We start from the raw sequence: 22,049 nt of genomic DNA on the forward strand, positions 1-22,049 counted from the left end.
TCATAACTCTAGAACTCCAGCTGCTAAGACAGCCCACTGGAGGCAGTGGAGGCTGGTGGCTCTGATTTCAGTGGGGCTACGAACCTGCTCTGGGTTTTCGTCAAAACCAGTCAGGAGCTATTCAAGGTGCTGAACCCAATCCCCCAAATAGGTTCAGCATCCTTTAGTGTTCTGACTGCTTTTGACTGAAACCCAGAGCAGATTCACAGCCCCACTGATATCAGAGCCACCAGCCTCTACTGCCTGGAGGGCACCAAGTTCGAGAAGGCTGCCCTAAGAGCTTGAAAGAAACTTGCATCCCTTTCAGATGGGCTGCTGACACCTCTGCTTGGGCTGTTCCTTTGGGCAGCCTCAGGATTCCACTGGCAGCCTCCCTTGTACTACATTGCAGATTACTAGTGTATGCACTAGGATGACGTACAAGGCGAGCCCTGTCTGTTACAGCTGTGGAATGGGGATGAAACCCTAAAGAAAGAAAAGAAGTTTGGAGTTGCTGGAGACAAGATCGCAACGGAAGGCAAAATCTGTTACCTTTAACTTGAATTCCAATTCTGCCCGATGATTGCTTTTCTCACAGTCAATGGTAACCTTCCCTCCAAGCTCCATTGTCATGGTACCATATAAAATTCCTAGAAACAGAGAAAAACACAGCTATTAACAAGATGGCCTGCTTGCAGAGACAACAAGCTTTTCTAGGCAAGGCTGTTATACTTCCAGTTTTGTCCAGAATTAAGATTGGATCTCTTTGCAAAGAACATTTCCTTCCCTGACTTTCTGTACTTTCCACTACCTAGCCTCTAGGTGGTGCTTTGGTCTAGCAGAATAATGCAATTATTCTGCAATTACACGAGTAGGGACTTCATTTTGTTTCAGGGTGAAAACAAAATACTGGATTTTCCTCAGTCCCACCCACCCCTTGCAAAAGAGCTCTTCAAAACAGAAGTGAGACTGGAAGGTCTCAATGTTGACTAAAGCACCATGTGTGACAAATGAAGAGCGCACAATAAAAGCCTCATGTAGAAAAGCCCAATTGTGTGTATGTGTTGTGTATATAGTTATAGATATATGATTAAATCAGCTATCCTCATTCACTATGGTTTGCATAAAATGATAGCAAAAGAATCCAAAACATCCTGACTTTGTTGTGTTATTCAGAACATTCTACAAAATCATAAAACGGGGTAAAACCTTTGAAATTCATAGAATGACATGTAGTACCACCAAACATTTATGGCTGGGGCAAGAAGAACGTCAGTCACAATCGAGCCGTAGACTGCAGGTTAATTTCAGGCCAACTGAGAGCTAGGGACCTGATTTGAACTTCCTGAACTAATATGTGAACTAAAACACAATTATACATAAATATTTGTACTTTTCTGAATTTTGCAATGCAGTTCTCCAATAAAAATGCATACAGAAATGCACATTTTGGTTAATGTAGCACAGAAAACTGTGGATAGTAGAAGAAGATGGACCCAAAAATGTAGGTGAATTTTTGTATGGAGCTACAAAAAAATCTTTGCCACTTGAGAAAAGCCATTTTTAAGATGCAGTTTGCATCTCCAGCGACAGGAGGTGAGAGCGATTGCTTGGATCCTGACTCTGTCCCCAGCCGCTGGCCCCAATAATTTGATTTCACAGGGGCCTGGGCAGAAGCCAGGAACCAAAAGGAAGAATCCCAGTAGCCACCACCCCTAGCGCACCTCTTCTCTTCAGTGTGTACCAGAGCCAGCCTGGGAGGGACAAGCAACTACGTGCAGGCCTGGATGTGGAATCCCAGGAGCTCAGCTGATGTTGTTGTTACTGTATACGGATGAGCTCTGCCCGAGTAACTGGAATACTGAAAATGGCACCATGTTGCAAAGCCCCCACCCCACCCCGTTCTATCTTGCCCTACAACAGTTTGTCATCTATTCCCTTTCATAGCTGGTGTACAAATAACTGTTCTGGGCTCTGTGGGCAGCTACAGGTGCAGTGTGGCCGCTAGTTCAATTGCCTAAATCTGTTTCTGGTGATTCCCAGTGCCGAGGCAAATCAGGCCAGCACAATCAGGCAACAGCAAAGACAATGATTCCTAGCTCCGCAAAAGCAAGGAAGTAGTGTGTAAATCTCTCTTCCCCCACCCCCACCCCACTTCTGAGCAAACAGACACTGGATTGTGCTCAAAGTTAATCTTTGCAAGAGACTGGCTCTGTCTAAAATGAACTTACATTTAGAATTTGCCAGCAGAGAAGAGTGAATCTAGTGTTCAAATAATACCTGAGAAGAGTAGCTGTGCTGCATTTATTTCTGAGTAAAAATTAGATCAGATTGGGTGGTGCAGCTTCAGAAAAACTTTGCTTATCTTGATTTCATCATTGCAGCCCTGTCTTTGGTGTAACATATTTAGGATTTGTTGTTAAAATTCCTGATCGGTATTAACTCAGATGAAGTGTGTTTGCACTTGTAGAGGCAGGTCCCCATAAGATTGGCCAGATGCAAAAGAGGACAGGGTTCCTGCACTTCTAATATTGTGCAAAAGAGGGAATTTCAGCCAGTGTAGCTTGCATTCCATAAAACTATTAAAGGTACAGTAGTCCTGTCTTCTTTAACATCTGGCCATGAGGCACCCTATGAGATGCAGCAGATAATTATAATCAGCTCAGTCCCCATCTCACTGTTTTGCCACTGGCTCCAGCAAGTGGGCTCTGGCTTCTTGCTGTCTTTTTTTTTTTAAGTAGATCTTCAAAAGCTTCAAGTCTGCCCCCCTCTGATCTCAAGTCATTACAGCTATGAAATCCTGTGTCTGCTGATGAACATCTCTTTGAGAGAAAAGGCCAGCAATTCCCTCTCCCACCCCAGAGCTCCAGCAATAGCCCACCTTTGCAGTGTGCATAAGGCATAGTAATGACGTACTCCTCCCCACTGCTTAGAAACGTAAGCTTAGCTTGTCCATCCAATAATGCTGAAAGTGAATTACCTGTAGAAACAAGAGTACAAATGAACATGTATGTCAAGACTGCCTCTCTTAAACTGGGTAACAGGAGGAAGAAATAAAAACCAAAACTCTAAAGAACTTTTTTGATGGGCAGGCCTTTTTTTTTTTAAAGAAATATTTGGTATCATTATCATCATCACCACCACCACTACTACCATGATGCCTCTTTTCCTCTTGCATGAAACCCAAAGTGGTTTTTACAGTCCTTTTCCTCTCCATTTTATCCTCACAACAACCTGTGGGTAGGTTAGGCTGAGAGTCAGTGAGTGGTTGGTCTGAGAGTCTGACTGGCCCAAAGTCACCCAGTGGGTTTCCATGGCTGAATGGGCACTAGAACCCAGATCTCCGGAGTCCCCGTCCAACACTCGAACCACTACGCTACACTGACTTTCAATGTGGCCCCACACTTCCCCCGCTTTTAATGAAAAGGGTCAGAGATAGCTCTCAGCACTTCTTTCCTCTCTGTACAATCTGTAATGTATATTTGCACACAGAAGAAAAAAAAGGGCAACAGAGACTTAACAGAGGTGTATAAAGTTATGGACTAGGTAGGCCTTTGGTCTGATCCAGCAGAGATCTTTTGATGTTCTTTCACAGCTGGCTTCCTCCCCCCTGCTGCCTCCCAATTCAAACTGATCCATGCTGAAAACATGCAGAGCTTGTTTTTGAGAGTATTATGTTTGAATTGCAACTTCCCTCAATGCTCTTCAAATTGTCTGTCTGTCTTTACCCTAAATTAAGTTGCTGGTTCCTAAATTGACTTCACCCTAGGTCAAGTTGACAGGATTTACCACTAAAGTGGCCTATGAACTATAATACAGTATATTCTCATTTCCATTCCTTTCAAGCAAAGGCAGAATGGGAAGATCACAATTGTGCAAACCTTCCTACATAAAAAAGGAAAGGAAAAAGACCCCACATGATTGACCTGATGCCTTACCATAGAACTTAGATTTCGCTAGAATGCTGCCAGTAATACAGAATCCATCCTTCCTGTTACTGACATGAAAGGCTGATACAGGAGGATGATGAGAAACCTACAAGGGAAGTCAAAAATATAAAATCACACATATACCTACTCCATTTAGATGGTGCTACATAGCTCAAAAAGTTTACTTCTGGTGCACAGAGGAGCTCAGATTTACCTGCTCTGCTATGTAAAACGTGTGGCTGTTCGTCTGCGGATGAAACCAACAGCAACGAAAGGTCTCTCCCAAAATGGGATTGTATGGCTTTTTTATTCCCTGGAAGAGAGGAATGAAGTGTGATGACATAATTACAGGTTGCTGTCCCAATCACAGTGTGCTGAAGTTGGTTTCAGAGCGTGCAGATGACGTGGATGGTGATATAAACCTATAATCGTAATGTTTACGGAAGCTCCACTTGACTTGGTTGGCAGCATTTTTGATGCAGACAGCAATGTAAATCTCCATCCAAGGCCAACACCTCTTGTATATGACCAGTTGCTTATGGGGCAAGATCCAGGTAAGATGCCACATTGGCGTCACTGTGAACATTTGGGCTTTTTACATAAGTGATGTTCAAACTGTAAACCGTGCCACTCCAGAGATAATTGTCAAGGAAACACAAAGGGGCCTTCCTAAAACTTCTGGTCTATGTGCCATCCCACCTCAACCAATCAATGGCATACAAATAGCTCAGTACCCATTCCTTGTCTTAACGTTGGGAAATGTTTTCAATAAATTCAGAGGTTGCTCCATCATTTCCAATGCAATTTCCCTCCTTTGATGTTCTCCTGCAGGAATCTCATACTACAAAAGTACCTTGCTCTGGTCAGGCTCAGGATAACATGTCTTCCTTTGTTTTGTCCTAATTACACTAAGGAAGGCTCAAACGTATTTACTTACTGGGGCAAGGGGCACTGCCATGATCAAATCTAAGAACCACGTGCAAGTTATTTAACCTTCACTGGTACAGAGGAAACCTTAACTGAAATGAGTAAAAAAAATGTTAAAACACAGCCCTAACTATGGCCTCAGCTAGACCTACCGGCCTAGTGTGATGGAGGGGTGAAGATCTCGCGATATTTTTATTGTGAGATCTCCCCCTGTTTACATGCAGCGCATGATGACCTCAGAGGGAGAGGAGTTTTTTTTTAAAGAGGAAGGAGCACACGAGCGCTCATGAGCAAAAGGTAATTGTTTTTTAAAAACATTTCCCGCTCCCCCTACCCCACCCCAATGGGTGCAGGCCCCAGCTCCTTCCAAGTAACCGTGCAGAGGTGGGACAAACTGTGACAGTGGGCCACATTTCCTGCGATTTCGGGAAAAGCGGGCCTAAAGTGTAAGGGCCATATCCCAGGGCAAGGGACGGATCATCCCTCCCTGATCCCAGGATCCCCTGTGTGTCATGTGAATGCACAGGGACGATCCCACGGATCACCCCAGGATAAAGCCCCATCTAGCTATGGCCTATGTTTGATCATTCCATAATTTCCAAAGCCCTCTGATTTCTAAACCAGCCATATAATATTTTGGCATGGGATTCATCAACTCGGCTACCAAATAGTTCATATGGTAACATTAAGCAGGTGAGAAAAGACTGGGCACACTTTCCAAAATGCAACACTCCTGAAGCAAATGTAGTACTTTAATCTGAAAATAGAGGAGCACCACCCGTTGGGACTTGAAAGAGGTTCTCCAAGTTTAAAGGCAACAAGTAACACTATTAACTTTTCTTTTTTAAAAAACAGTTCCTATTTGAGCAACACAGAAAAGGTAGCTCAAGATGAGGCAATGTTATAGAGCAACCTTTTCCCCCTGGTGCCCTCCAGAAATTCTAAATCATTGGTCATGCTAGATGAGGTTGAGGGGGAGTTGAAGTCCAAAACATCTGAAGGACATCTGCTTGGAGGAGCCTGTTGTATGTGAAAAAGGAAGCTCAAATTCCCTGTGCTTCCTGTTCCTCCCACTCACAAAAGCACCAGTACATCCCCAAATCACTCAAAGACAGAGCCAGTTAACTAAAAACTCACGAGAACCTCATTAATTCATTTGAAACCTGGGACGTCAATGCTTTTTCATTTGGATTTTTTTAAAAATCTGTGGTATCTCTAGAAGGTTGTGAAAATTAAACTATGGGTAGTATCCAATGGTGGCTTAACACTAATTATGTTGCAGTAACATTCAGTGAAAAAAGTGGAGGGAGGTGAGCAACCAAAGTAGGTCCACCAGAAGAGAAACAAATCATTTTTCTCCCTCTCCCAAAATACTAGAACCAGGGGACATCCCATGAAGCTGATTGGTGGGAGATCCAGGACAAATAAAAGGAAGTACTTCTTCACACAGTGCATACTTAAATTATGGAACTCACTACCACAGAATGTAGTGATGGCCACCAATTTGGATGGCAAAGGCTATCAATGGCTACTAGCCCTGACAGTTGTGTGCTATCTCCAGTATTCGAGGCAGTAAGCCTGTGTGCACCAGTTGCTGGGGAACATGGGTGGGAGGGTGCTGTTGCACCATGGTTGGCCACTGTGTGAACAGAGTGCTGAACTAGATGGATCCTTGGTCTGATCCAGCATGTCACTTCTTATGTTCTTATGTTCCTCAGGATTCAATAATAAAATTATTAACAAAAAGCCCACTATTGGATCCTTCCTTTTATTTAGAAACCTGTTAGCCCTGTTTACCCCTTTCACCCACCCAACCATAAAACAGTTGGGAAAGGTGTGTAATGGCCACTTTTAATTAGGAGAAACATTGTTGTATCTCAGAGGTTTGAATCTAAAATAAAAAAGGGAATGTTCTAGCACACTTGAGTATGATTTAAGCTTTGTCTTACCTTTGGCTTCTTATAAAAGCCGGATAGGTACCATCTCAAGACTTGTTTGATTCGACAATATGGATCTTCTTCAAGAGCAGCTCTGTGGGGAAAAGGTCGGTAGCCATTTTACTTACTCTGATTTGATTTTGGTATAGGCACAAGGCTTTATCATAGTTTACTCCTATAAACCTTCATACTCCTCTCTGTATCTCCAAAGACAATTTATTGTATGCCAGGTCGCTGATGCTCAAAATGTCCTTCAGAATTCATCTTCCCTCTCTGCCCCATAAATCCTGACATCTGTACACCAGCAGGTGGGGCATGCAGTTATTGCTGATTACCCATTGGCACAGCTGAGTGCCATACAAATCACAAAACATAGGTTATTATTATTATTATTATTTATTTATTTATTTATTTATTTATTTATTTATATAGCACCATCAATGTACATGGTTCCCCCCCTTGCCTCCCCCATAGCTCCCATAAACAGTGTATGCCTAAAGATCACTGGAGTGGATTCCTGGCTTGATTTACAGCACCCACTGATTTAACTTTGAGATCTTTCAGGCATACAAATATCCCAGCTACAGCCAGACTGATGTGCTCTTGTGCATCTGTGCACAGATGTTTACACCGGCAAGCGATGCTTACTGGGAAAGTAGGTCGGCGTGATAGTAATAATCGGAGAGCTTGTTGAGAAAAGAGCGTGGCTCTAAGATGAACGTGGGCAGAACCACACGGGACAAGTCCATGCCCGGCCGCAGTTGCTTCAGAAGGATCCACATCAAGCTCTTGTTTTCATCAGACACCGTTTCTGTTTGAGAGCATTCACCTGTCTAAAGAGGAAAAAACCGTAGGTTACACTGAAGCTCTGTTAAGTAGGCTGCAGGGTGTCAGATCGCCCCAATTGATACTGCTCAGCATCACTAGTGAGCAGAGCTTCCACGTGCAGGAGAAAATGGCATTCTTAAAAGGTACCTCCCATGTAACGTCATCAATTCAAGTTTTAATAACACAGTCACATGAATTCTTACACACTGCGTGGACTGGTTGCTACGATAATCTGAAAATACATGCATGTGCTCAGGAAGTTCGTGTTGGCACCACTTTCCTGTTTAGTTGCACTCTGTGGAAGCAGCTCCAGAGTACTGAGAGCAACCTGAGAAAATTCATGTAGATTCAGACTTCTTTTGCAATTCACTTGACAACCCTTTTTGTTTTGTTTTGAACATCTATGGTTCCCTTACCATAAAAGAGCCTGCAAAGTTTAACAGGAAGGGTGGTTGTTAAGGAAAGCCTCCCACAAACTTTCTCCTAATCTGCCCTGATAAAGAAGGGGAGAGCATGACCATGCCCCAGAGGCTTCTGGGGAATCCTATCACTACATGCAGGGCAACTGCCTGCTGAACAAAAGGCGCATGCACATCCTTGTGCTCTGTTATTGAGCTGCACAGCAGTCCTCCCTGAGCAAGTTCACAGAGGGAATTTGGTGCCATGTCCCTTGTAATAGAACACAGCTCTGTTTGATTAAAAGAAGAAAACTTGCAAGCAAGGGGCACTGAAACCAGCCTTTCCTTCTATTGATTTTTATTAGTTACAATCCGTCTTGTGCCACAGACGAACAACATCCCTAAGCTGGATGCTCCTCAGATAATGGAACCCATTAGACAAACACTACTGCAGTCATGCTATAAGCTATGATGTGTATTGATTCGCCTGTACTTTCATCAAAAGCATTTACCAACTTCACAGGGGCATGTGTCTTGGTCTTGCACATATAGACCCCAATGGATTGAAAATCAAGTCTTTCCGACATCATGAATCAAGCACTTCAGGCACAAAATCACACTTTCAGCTACTGGTGCTTGTAGATGTAAAGCACGCAAAACATATATAATCATTTATAAGTAGCATCTTTCCACCCACCCTGAATATATGATGATCTGTGGCAAATTTATATCTAATTTCTAACCACCTTTCAAGCAAGCTAGGAAGAACAAATTTGAACCATTTATAATAGGTATACAGGAGGCAGTCAAAAAACATAAGCACAAACACCAGAATTTTTAAAATTATGGAGGACGGGATATAAACTCCCAAACTTTAGAGCACTGTTATCCTTCAGAGGATTGTTGATAAGCTTTGCACAGGATATGAGTGAACACATGTCTAGGGAAAGATTTTGGGTTTTTTCCTCAAGAAAAATGGGGCAATGTTCTCCAAAAGACGGGGAAGCTGTAATTTAAGGGTCCAGTCCTAGCCAGAGAGTCAGCAGCCTCCCAACTTAGAGGCTGCTGAGTATCCAAAGCAGGGTGGGAGGAGAGTGGCAGCTCGGTGCTCCAGCCACCCTGCATTTCTGCTAGATGGGTGATATCTCCCATCTAGCCACGGCGCCTCGGAAGGGGAAGGAAAGAGGCTCGGGTGGCCATAGGAAACAGTGCAAGGCAGCCACCCCAGTCTCCTGCCCTCCCCGCCCCCAGGAACACCCTATTTTCCCTGTCTCTCCACTCCATTTTCCAAGTGCAGAGAGGTAGATGGTGTAGCTCTCTGTACCAGCTAGGAGGGGGAGGGGGAAGAGAGCGCGGGAAATAGACGTATTCTATGCTCCAACCCCACTCTCCGGACACTGACTGGTGGGCATAGGTTTGCTCTCTTAATTAATTTTCACCCACAGAAGCGTTAGGAATTTTGCTTTACCATGAACTGAATATTAATCTTTAAGGCTGTGCTTGCTTTCCTAAAAATGGGGGTATGTTGTCATGCACACTAAATCACACACATTAAAAATAACTTTTACTTGGAGCACACTTCTATTGTTATATAGAAAGTGTGCTGTCTCTGGCAAAAGGCTCAGTCAATGCCACAGAGCTCTTTATGACAACGGCAGGTTGTATTGCTCAGTAATTCTGGCAACAAGCAAGTAGGGCAGCAGGACTGTTGCCATCTCTCATGCAAAGGCTGTGTTCAGACAACCAGTGGGGGAAACAACTCAGTATGGGTTGTTTCCTCTGCCAGCTAGAGGTGTGGTGGCTTCTCAACCACCCCACAAACCCTATGGTAAATCATGGGTTGTAGGGGGGGGGTAAGAAACCACCCCATCACAGTGTGCGACAGGTTCAGATGACATGGCAACCCGCAATGTGGTGCAGGTAATTAGGAAAATGGCAGTCATGCAACCAGCATGTGCAGGGATGGGGCAAACAACCCATGCTGCGTTATTTCCCCCACTGACCGTCTAAACCCAGTCAAAGTGACAGTATAAGTTGAGTCAAAAGAGCTGGAAAAGAAAATGGTATGGAGTAAAGCATTTTCTATCATAAGAGGATGAATGCAGTGGGCATATGAATGACAAACCCAAGGCAAACTCTATAGGTAGACAGAGATTAAAATTGGTTGTTACCTCCCCAAATTCTTCATAGTTCTGTTCTAAGTATGTTGTTCCTTTCTTTTCCTGGGACAACTCCCCATGGATTTCAGACTGATCACTTTCACTCTCATTGGTCTTCCGGCTGTTCTCGTGCATCTCATTCTCAGACTCTTCAATGTTGTCTCTTTCAGATTTGTCTGAAAATGCATCATTCTCCAGGTGATGGTTCTCCAGAGCCGATTCATTAAGACTGAAAAACACGGATGGTTATAATCTCTGAATTTCAAGGCACTGGAAGTCTTTTAAGGTTACAGGGCTTGGATTTAGAGTAGATATAATGAATCCATGAACTGGGACTTCATTAATAACTACTGTTGAGATCCAAAGAACTACTTAGGTGTGCCCAAATCTAGGGCATCCATAGGTTTCATACCCAAGATCAGATTGGAATTGAGTATTTCCTGGCTCAGACTTCTCCAACCTGGTGCATTTCAGATGTTTAGGACTTCTCTTCACACAAGCCCCAGCCACCATGGTCAGTGGTCAGGAACGCTAGGAGTTGTAGTCCAAAACATCTGGAGGGTACCAGGTTGGAGTAGGCTATCCTAGCTCAAAACACATGCCTTTAATCACTAGAAGAAAAGGCACCTGCCATTTCCCTAAACACTTCCTAGTAAATTTCTCTAATTTACAATAGTTTGGGGAAAAGATTTAGTTTACCAATTCTCTAGATTCAGAGAAATTTTCTCTGCTTTTCTGAATAAAAAGAAATGGCTGTATTTGGGACAGATTGTGCAAAGGAAGATAAAACCTTTATCTCTAATCCCACTAAATATTAATACGGCATGACAAGTTACTAGATTTTAAAGGGAGCATCCCTTAGAATATGAGAGCAGCATAGAATATAAATGCACACCCCTTATTTCAGAACTCGCCTATCTCCATGGTAATCCTCTGAATAGATACCCCATCTTTAGAAGATTCCCCCCGCTTTTGAAATTGTAAGTTGGCAACCCTGTTTAAAACAGATGCTATATCTTAAGCAAATATATACTGGTGGTATGTGTGTGTATGTGTGTCAGATTAAGGAGCGGAACAACCTGGCTCTGTTTCAAATAAGATCATGTAGAATTATAAAATGGATGCAGTAAAACATAAACCCAACTATAAACAGACGTCAACATGACACTGGAGGAAAAATCCCCATTACTAATCGGCAACAGGTCTTCTTTATTGACAGAAAAGACTCTGTGCTAGGGAGCAACTTGGAGCAGATTTGACATAGTTCCTAATCTCCACCTTCCATTCATGCTATGACGATAAAAGGGAAAACAATCAGACATCATGGAAGCACAGCACAAACTCAGGAACAAATTCTTCCACAGAGGAAGACTGATTTCTTTAAACCATGACGTCTGCTTCTCTTATTTTCAAGCACAGTTTAAATAATGTGAAGAAAGCATTAAATGTAATTAACTGGCCTACTAATAAGAACATGTCAGCTTAATTGGCCTAAGTCTCCAGGGGGAAGATGTTTAATTGGAGAATTAATCCAAGCACATGACACTGTCAGTGAAAAAGCTAGAACCTTTAAGTATTCTGTTAGCACTACCTGGATGGGTTAGAGACAAATGCTACTCCATTTAGGTGATTTCCAGTTAGTTCTTTCTTCATTTTCCTCTGTTGAATTTGTATCCTTCCTTAATGTCTGCCTGACTTGATTTCTATTCAAAGACTCAACGTTTAGAAAATAAGGGACGTTGGTATGAATGTTCATTTAAATCAGGGTTTCCCAAACCTTTTGGATTTGTGGACGCATTTCAAAATTTGAGAAACCGCTGTGGGCACCACCACAAAATGCCTAATCAGTGGATTGCTGCTTTGGCATCTACCTGTTGTGTCTATGGATCTAAGGCTGTGTCTTATTCAGCAAAACCTTTTGTTTCATATCTATTGGACATCTCAACATCTCTTTAATAAGGGATTTTAACTCAAGGAAGCACTGAAGAATTGTACTGTAATTTTATTGCATATTGCTTGAGTTATGTTTTGGTGGTTACAATATTTGATGTCACAATTTTTTTTTCAACTCTTGAGGCTACAATCCTGTGAACACTTATTTGGAAAGAAGCCTTCACTTAACATAATGGGGGTTATTTCTGAGCATAAAATTGTGCAATATCAGGAATGGGCAGAAGGTAGATCTCCAGATGTTTTGGACTTCAAGTTTCAGAAGCCTGATAAATGGTCAAGAATGCTGAGAACTGAAGTCCAAAACGTCCGGAGATCTTTCTGCCCACTCCTGATGTAAGTCGCTCAGAAGAATCTTGTACAGGATTGCAAGAGACACATGGCTGAGTAGAAAGTATCCACTCAACCATGTGTCCCTTGCAACCCTGACTTTGTTACTCATTTCACTATGATTTGACCAATGATGAAGAGATAAAATGGATGAATGAAAAAGCCCTCTCATGTGGGATTCATTAAAACTTCTGACAAGGAGCAAAAGCAGGTTCTTACTGGAAAAGTTCCTGATCCGAGATTGTAGCTGTGTGTAATAGGTTGTAAAGCCCAGCGTGTGAAGAATCAGTCGAGCAATTCAGATCTCCATCCTTCCCCTGCTTGGATGCACTGAGCCTGAAGAGGCTGGAGCAACGCAAGGCCAGTTCCAGGGCATCCAACCAGCATCGGCCTGCAAATCCAAGCACAGAGGTCAAGGCAGGCAATGCAAAGCGCTCACTCAGCTGCTCCCCATTTCATGTATCCAGACAGTTAATCCATTTTAAATGAGGATAACAGTTATGTTGCAGCAAGGCTCTTCCAAATGTTCTGAAAGCAATAAGTCAGTATTAACATTTGATATTCAGCTCCTCTCTTCAAAAATGCTCAGTACAAATAGCTTGGGGTGTCCGTCATGAGATGGTCCAAACATGAAATATCTGAGCTTGTTGTTCAGCTCCCAAAGTTAACTCTGCTCTAAATAATCATGTGCATATTCCTCATTATTGCAGCACGTATACAGTAAATTTCAAACCTACATTTTGTTTCCCGTCAGTCTATCTGTTGTTTCAGTGTAACCCAGTGTAACCCGAAGGAGCTCTGGACTTTCGGTGCAGTTAGGGGATGTTTTTAAAATCACTGGATACGCGTCATTCGGAGCTCCGCCCCATTTTTGGATAACCGCTTCATTATAGCCTATGGCAATTAACCAAATGTTTACATCTCCGTCATTTTTAAAGATAAAGAGATGAAATTCTCTATGACTCTTTAGGGTTAGAGGACCTCAACCACTGTGTTAAGTCAATCGTGTATTTACACAATGCAGGAACACTTCTGTTGTTCTGTGGGCCAAATTGACATTACTTTAAATCCTTATCTGTTACATATTTTCTCGCTCACTTTTTTCTCTAGAGTTGGGGCAGCAGTCCAGATCCTAGTCTAAGGGGTAGGGAGGGTCCCTGCGTGTACTCTAGAGTAAAAATGAAAACAGGACATTGCTGCTAGATATGGATTTAAATTCATGTCTCTTTTGGCCCCGTTATGTGTAATAATGGCTGAAAAAATGAGGATCAGCACTGCAACGTCTTGAAATATCATGCCTATGTGGGCTTGGCTCATCAGTGTATTGACACACTTGATTTCCCCATGCAAAAATGGAAGCTGGAGGTTCCTCAAGTGGTAAGGAATCTGGTATTTTTATGGAAATTCAAAAAGTGAAGCATTGAGGGATTTATACTCCAGGGTTACAAGACAGAAATGAATTATGTTTCTCATTATTCACTCTACAACCAAATTTACCCAAGAGAAAGTAGAGGAAATCAGTAGCTATTGCAACATCAGCAACATGTATATTAACATGTTGAGCTCCCATTTCCAGAACCCTGGTTTCAGCAAGGTATTTAGTTAGAATTGTAACTAAAGTCAAACATTAAAAACTAAATGATCTGAGCTGATACAGGCCCCAGTGAACAGAATGCATCAGGGTTATGAGGAAAAGTGAATTAAATCTTAATAGGAATGCTGGGAAATAAAAATATATATAGTCTACCCTTGATCCTTATATCATAGGGCTCTCAGCTAATAAAACCCTGCATAGTCCTTCGGAATCTAGATGAATGGAGCTTAAAGCTCACAGTAAATGACTAAGCAAGACGGCTCTAATTGATTTCCCACTGTCTTGTATCTGCAAGCTTTATGAACAAAAAGGGCTTCTCATAATACAAAGCTTCTCAGCCTAGCTATAGCACTGGCATTTTCTATGCATGGATAATGAGAACTCCAAACATATATCCATTGCAGGGTCTGTTCACCCAAGGTCTTTCGGGCAGAATCCATTTCAGAATATAGTGTGATTAAGGCTTCTCCCATACCTCTCAGTCGGGAGACATGGCAAATGCTGATTTTTTTTAAAAAACGCATCTCACATAAAATATTCTCCAAATAAGACACAAATACTTTCTATATTTGGGTACATCAATACATTAATGGGTTTTGAAAATGCTGAACCTTCATATATACACAAAGCATGTATGTATAGCCATTAAGCTTCAGATAAAAGATGAAGTAACTCAGATAAAAGATGAAGCAAATCAAATTGCATTGTTGTGGGGAGGCATTCTTCCCTTAGCTCCTACAAATCATACAAATTGTACAGGACTAAGAAGCTACAATAGTACAAAAAGTGGCTTGCACCACTACAGCCACAATGGTACACAAAGCCTTGCAGAGTTCCGAACAGGAAAAAGCTTAAGAGAGAGAGAGATGGCTACAGTAGTCAATAGGGCATGCATGAGTCATCTCCAGTCTTATTCCCCGTCTGCTCACTATGGGCGTCTTTACATTAAGGGGATATTGTGTTGCCATACCGGGACTTTGTGCTTCCTGCTGCTTTTGCACGATTGTAACGTGCTGCATTATATCGGTGGAAAGGGGTGACTACATGGTTTGAATTGCTGACCCCATGGTCTGTAATTGAAAACTTCTACTCCTCTTGGTGCTCATATACTTGAATGGAACATTGCCCTCTAGTGGGTGCTTTATAGTGAAACTTTGGCTGCACTTGTTAAGAAATCCCATGATATTTCAGAAGAATTGGGATATCCAGGTGTGTTTTTTAGAATGGGATTACTGAAGGGATAGCATGAGAGACATCCTGGAGGTTGACAACATCATGTAATGGACACACAAACTTCTTTGAGTGGCTTATCACAACCGTTCAATAAATTGCTCCTGTAGAGACAGCCTAGGGTGTCACTATAGGGCACCATGTAACATTATTGTGCTTAAGTTAGTATTAAAGACCCATCCTGAAAAAGCATTGCCAATGGCCACTGATGCAATGGCATTTGCTCCAGGGGCTCTCTCCTGCTATGTTGGCAGAAGAAGATTAGTTCTTGATCCTATGTACTTCTTCCCTGGAACAAGGGGCCAGAGGTTCAAGGCAGTTGTGTGCAATTAGTTTCTAATTCCACTAGCAATCAAATGCTGTTCGTTCTGAAACACCCCTGAACCCTGGTGGTATCTAATAGGATGTAGGAGTGCTCTTGTTGTAGAAAAAGTCTCTTAGGCAGTAATTCAGTTATTTCAAACCTTTAAAACGTGCTGGGTGCTCAGTCACACAAACATGACGGTTAAAAAGCTTCAGTCAAGAAGAAAAATAGAACACCAAAAGGTGTCATTCATATCGGGAAAATAATAACAATAATAATAATAATAATAATAATAATAATAATAATAATAATAATATATTTATTTATTACCCGCCTCTCCCTTTGGATTGAGGCAGGGAACAACATTAGTACAACAAATCAACACATCTTAAAAATTCTTGATTTCACATTCATAAATGGCTCTGTATATAGAAACACAAATGGCTAAAATAGCTGAAGACAGACATTCAGGAAATGCTGGCTTTCACATCGCATGGCAAGCTCCTCAATCCCCTCCCCTCCTGCAAACAACGTTCTTTCTCATCAATAGCAAACATCATTACCCTCCCAGAAAGTGGCATTCCCAGACTTGCAGCAACCAATTTCTGCACACAAGAGGCTATATTTGGAGGATAACATCTGGGACACCTGCCAGCAAAGGCAACTGGACAGCCTAAGACTTTTTGTATTTAAACCAGACAGCACACAGACACACACATACGGCCTGCTCTGCTGATGAGGTGACTGCTCGTCAATTGTGTGGGATTTGGCCATCAAAAGCAGGTGGTGCAGGGTGAGCTGAGGAGAAAGGAGGTCTCGAAGTCTTGTGGGGGAAAAGCCATGGTCAAGCAGCAAGCTATTTTTGGATGCCTGTAGCTTTGATGAGGCTTTCTCCCCTTTCACAAGCTGCCACCCATGAAATTAAGTGGATAACAGACTCCTCCAGCTGAGGCTTTTGGGTCTCCCCTTTCCAAGCCAAGGAAGGGACAATGAACCTGAGGTCTTCACCTACTCAAAAGAGGTGATCAGACTACATGCACCCAAAGGAGGTAATTTGACCACATCCACGTTGTTAGAAGGAGGCAACTCGAGTATGGTCTACACTGGAGGTCTTTTCATTCCCAAGGCACTGATATGTCCACATTGGTTTCTACATGCAACTGCTGCTCAGTGGGAGCACATCAAGGAATATTGCATAGTATATGCTTTGCCTATTGCCCAACCAAGTGCCACACAAGAATATAGAAAGTTGCAAATGCGGGAGAAGAATGTAAGAATCTGCAGGGTCACGTACATTTTAGTGTGTATAATGCAATGAAATGCCATATCAGTGCTTTAATTGTGGAATAAGGGGGAGGGGCATGTATTTTTTTAGTGCAATGAAATGCATGTGCAGGTGTATAGCACTGCATGTGTTATTAAAATCCATGTGGCTCCATACAGTGATAACCATAATATCAACTATAATTTCTTGCCCTCAGTAAAGATCTCCACCACCAACTGAGAAGGAAGGTGTTGGATGACAAAAAAAGGTGACTAAACACCAGAGGTTGAATCCCGCTCCCATCCATATCACTTCTAATATTGCACAGGTACTCCACGCCAAGCACTTAGCGGGAATTTTGAAAGTAGTAGTAGGCGTATCCAAGAGTCACATGTGCAGTTTCAAATGCCAATTCATACTGTTTCTGCTTTGGGCTAAGTGGCCCGTTGTTGTTGCTTCAAATCATGCAGGCAACTTTTTTTACCCTCTTAGATATTCACAGCTGTGCAGGTACACTGAAATGCAGCCTACAAAATGGGAATGTCTGTCCAACTCTCCTCCATATCAACAAAGACTATAAAATGGAGGACAACCCTGAATTTCCTGCATGCCGGAGATCATAGAGGATAGAATAGGAAGGAGCACCCCAAGTCAAAGGGAACATATCCTGCACATCTGCAATTTGCCCAGTTCTATCAGCTTCTTTCAGGTAGTTGGTTTACTTGACGTCTTTGCAGGCCTCTTGGGTGTTTTTGGAGAAGGGCACCAAAATCCTCTTGGATTAGAAGTCTCCCTCCAACCACCAGATTGCGATACGCCTGCTTTACAAACTGATTTCAGTAGATAAAAGGTAATCAATGCAGGACAGTTCTTGTGTGTGCCCTACAGGTGGTGCTGTACCTCTAGAATCAACTACCACTGAACAGTTAGCAGCACTAACCTGCAGGCCAACAACAATAGTATCTTCTATATCTGAGCCATACTGGACCATATACTTAAGATTTGCAAGCAAAATAAAATGAAGCAATTACATCAGGACCAGATGGAAGATGGTAAGCACTCTTATCCAGAGCGCTCACCATGCTGCGGCGCCCTATTCGTCATTGGTCTATAATTTGATTTATTGACAGTTACAACACTGATTTCAATAATAATAATAATAATAATAATAATAATAATAATAATAATAATAATAATATAATTTCTATAGCACCAACAATGTACTTGGTGCTGTACAGTATGTACAAATAAAACAGCAACAGGAAGTGAACACCACCGAATGAATTGGGCCAGCTTCTGAGCAAACTTCCATAGGATTGTGTTGTAAGTCACTGTCTTTCACCTAATCCACCACACCTTACACAGGTAGTTATAAAGATAATATACATAATCCTATGTAGAATTTAGGACCAAAGGAGACATTACATTAAATGCCAATGGGAGATATTCTCCCAATAGAAACTGTGAACTCATAATAGAGTCTTTTGTCCCATCCACAGCAGGGATTGAAAGGATTAAACTCTCCCTCCTGCCTGTTGTAATCCTGATACTCATTTCCATTAAAAAGTGCACATTGAATCCAAAGATGCACTTAATGTCAGGGCTTGTTTAGCTTCCCTGATCTTGGAAGAAGGATAAGATACAAAAGCGACCAATAAATAAGGGTATCATATATATTTCCCAGAAGATTTTAATAATAATTGAAACTAGGCCCCAAGGGTGTTGAACCTCTTTCAGCTCAAGGGCCAAATTTCATTTTGGCAGGCCACAGTACCAAAAATATTGGCATATCGTCGCTTAACGGAGCTTGCTGGCGGTAACTCATCCTTAGGAGGGCCATTTCTACCTTTGTAGAATGCGAATTTTTTTTTGCACAGAAGCTAGGAAACCACCAGAAGATTGGCAGTCAGGGGAGAGGGGCCAAGGACAGGGGTGGGGCCATCTGGGGAAGCCAGGCAAAGTGGATTTGGCTTCCAGACGTGAGGTTCTTCACCTCTGCTATACATTGTTTACACCAATACGCATCCTTTTGTAATCATCAAGAAGCTGTTTTCAAGGATAGAGGATTCTAACTGAGGACGCCAACAGGAACAGGCTGCTGCTTCAGTGCGCAGGGCTTATGCCATGCAACTCCTAACAAGTGGAGATTCGATAGCCCTAAGGCTACCGTAAATAAGCTAAGTCAATCCAGTCTACAGAAGTCTAAAAGAATATTATCTAATAGGCAGCTATTTTTTATTTTATTTTTGCAGCTTGGCCCCAATGCATCAGGATAGAGGTCCTCAGAGAAGAGCTCTGTGCTAGCCACCCCTCCCCCCCCAGCAAGAGTGACCATGTGGCTTTATGCTGCAGGTTTTGTAATTAAGCTAAATAGAATGACAAGTTAAATTGATCTCTAAGGAGAATAATAGCTTTTAAGATGTAGATTGATAGACAATCATTGGAGCTATTAAATTGTCTCAAAAGCCTGAGGGACTGGTTGGTTTTCATCTCTCTTCCATGAGCTGTCTTAATCTGGCCAATGTTTGAAATGCTTGTTCCTCCCCCTCACCTCCACCCTCAAAAACTAATTATACCTTGTAGCTGTGGGATATGGAACGTCAAGAAGCATTTGGTAGTCTGCAATTTTCCCCACAAGATTTAGTTTAATAATGACAAAAAGAAATACGTCTTTTAGACCTGAATATTTTGCATTCATTTCCACTGTAGTCAAAAGGCTGACACCATCCAAATAAAAATGGCTGACTGAGGACTCAGAAAGCCACTTAGCAGAGTCCAGAATCCAAAAAGCCAATTATTGGAGTTAGAACTCTGTGGCTTAGCTAATCCAGAGGAGTCTGGTATGTGACTCATTTGGTGACTGAGGTTGCAATCCTATACCCTGGGTGTAAGTCCTATTTGACTCAATGAGACTTACTTCTGAGTAGACATGCATAGGATTGTGCTGTGAATGGACACTAGCAAGGCACCATGGGATGCATCCAGATTTAGCCATACTTACAGTAGACCCATTGAAATCAAAGGAACACAAGTTACTCATAACTAAATTAGATCCCATTGATTTTAATAGGTATGACTATTAGTCAAAGTATGACTAAATCTGAAGTCAACCTGTTGTTTTCAGTAAACCTTTTCTTGATTGTCCTTTTTGATATTATGATTGCTACATAAGAGAAGAGATCAAAATGACCTTTGGGTAGCCATCATTCCCTCGCTTGCCTATTTCAGATGTTCCACAGGCATTATCTTGAGGAGAACTAGTCCACAGTCTTCTATATATTTGGGTTTTTAACTTGGCTTAGAGCACATCTATCAAAATGTATTTCCTCCTAGGTGAGTCATCTGAGACTTTGAATATTAGCTAAAAATTAAGTAGATCTGTGTGACTGTGTTGCTAAAACAACAAACAAACCCTGATTTAAATTATAGTACTATTCAGTTGAAATTTGCAAGAATATTCTTGCACAAAGTAAAAACAACTTTGGAATGAATCTAGCGGTCTTGTTTTCTTTGTGGGGCCTCTACTTAATTTCTTCTATTCATTCTGTTTCCATCTAGAGCACTCCCTTATGCCTGAGGGAACTTTGGCCCCCATAACATTTCAAATTTCCAGTAACAGCTAAAGAGGATCCAATAGGCCATTGCTTCCATCTTTTGGCAAATTAATTTTAGGATTGCTCTTATTAAATAAAGAGATGATGCAGAAATAAAATAATAAGGTTACAATATCCAATTTTATCCATTTGATAATCCTTCCTGCTGGGAAGATTTTTGTTTGCTTTAAAAATTTGATAGCTGGAATGCAAACACAGTTATGGCTCCCAAAGGTCATTTTGACCTCTTCCAGCTGGAAGATGCTGGAAGTTGAAGGGTTTTTTTTCTGTCTAAACATGCCTAGGATTGCACCCATAAAGGCTACAAAGCGAAGCTCAAACTGTATGTTACTGGGAGATGTAGTCTCTTTCCCGTTAATTGGTGGAGCAAGGAGAACATGATGTGACATTATTGCAGTAGCATTTCCCTCCCCACAAATGGCAGCCACCGAAGCAAAGTGAGGGGCAGGGAGATGCTAACACAATGTTGCTTCATGTTTCCACAGTGTGCAACTAAATGTTGCCTGCAAAATGTAGTTTGGCAGCACTCACACTCCAGTGACATGTAGTTACAGACCTTGAAAATGCATATGGGTTCTTCAAATACACAAACCTTGGCGATTTCCATACAAAGTGCTTGTACAGAAGGATTCACATTGGTTAGCAGAAAGATGATAAACAGCATCTACATGTAAAGAAAGAACAAAACACAACTCACCATCTGATTCAGAAGCTGCTCTGAAGATCAAGTAGCTGCTGGGAAGAGGTTGCGTGATGGAACCCACATTCTCTCCCTTTGGACCCTAGAATGATTGGTAAAATAAAAAGAAGCATCTTTCATCATTTTTGTGTATTTCTCTGTTTTATCTTCCCTGCTTTTATTGTTAATTTTATACTTTTAGTGTGTTAAACAATAATTATACAACCACCATTAGTTTCTGGCACACAAAGAGGTTGAAAATGTATTTAGCTATGTCTAAATCAATGCATCATTAAACAGACCAAAAATGAAATCTTGGAATGCATGGCTGCTGACACCCTCTATTTATTTATAGATGAGTAATCTATCACTAAGTATGCTGATTTTAATCCAAGAAGGAAGCAGTCCTGTCTGAACCAGTAGGCAAGACCTTGTTGAGAGATGGTTAGGTGATCCGGAAAGTGAGGGGTTGAGAGGTGTGGTGGCAATTTCACACCTTCACAAGAAGATATAGTGTAGTTAATTTTCACAGAACAGAAGTTCAGTCCAATAAGAATGTGAAGATATATGGAAATAAATATGGATTAAATAATTTAAATATTTGTTCCTCTTTACAAGCCATTAATATGCCAAAAAGGTACAGCAGCAGACATCTGCCAGGTTTCTCTGGAGTTCGATCAGCTACGTAACCCATCCCACACTTGACTTCTGTATTCATTGTAAACACTCTCTTTCACACAAAATCAAACAGATGGCTCTCTTGCCTCATGTGAATATTAATATCTTAGAAGCCATTCATACCAATTTTCTCTCATGTCATTAAGCTCAGCCTTTAAGAGAGCCATTGTCAGAATTGTAACAGAAAGCAGTAGGATGTTTCCAGGCAAGTTGGATCCAGATTTAAGCTGAATCAACTGAAGGATGTGG

At 41.8% G+C, this 22,049-nt stretch overlaps 1 protein-coding gene across 2 annotated transcripts in view; it reads right to left on the minus strand.

Annotated features, from left to right (window-relative positions):
- OSBPL5 (oxysterol binding protein like 5) overlaps positions 1 to 22,049 on the minus strand; it is a 188,217-nt gene that overhangs the window by 15,379 nt on the left and 150,789 nt on the right. For both annotated transcript variants that reach the window (XM_063117173.1, XM_063117174.1), the window contains exons 7-15: positions 21,141 to 21,225; positions 12,657 to 12,828; positions 10,170 to 10,386; positions 7,421 to 7,605; positions 6,785 to 6,866; positions 4,123 to 4,221; positions 3,918 to 4,014; positions 2,861 to 2,959; positions 532 to 629 (exon numbers count right to left, since the gene is read on the minus strand). In XM_063117173.1, coding sequence (XP_062973243.1) covers positions 532 to 629; positions 2,861 to 2,959; positions 3,918 to 4,014; positions 4,123 to 4,221; positions 6,785 to 6,866; positions 7,421 to 7,605; positions 10,170 to 10,386; positions 12,657 to 12,828; positions 21,141 to 21,225 — 1,134 coding nt within the window. The remainder of the gene's footprint in view (positions 1 to 531; positions 630 to 2,860; positions 2,960 to 3,917; positions 4,015 to 4,122; positions 4,222 to 6,784; positions 6,867 to 7,420; positions 7,606 to 10,169; positions 10,387 to 12,656; positions 12,829 to 21,140; positions 21,226 to 22,049) is intronic.

The sequence above is a fragment of the Elgaria multicarinata genome, chromosome 2 (genome assembly GCF_023053635.1).
Source record: "Elgaria multicarinata webbii isolate HBS135686 ecotype San Diego chromosome 2, rElgMul1.1.pri, whole genome shotgun sequence".
NCBI classification, from domain to species: Eukaryota; Metazoa; Chordata; class Lepidosauria; order Squamata; family Anguidae; genus Elgaria; species Elgaria multicarinata.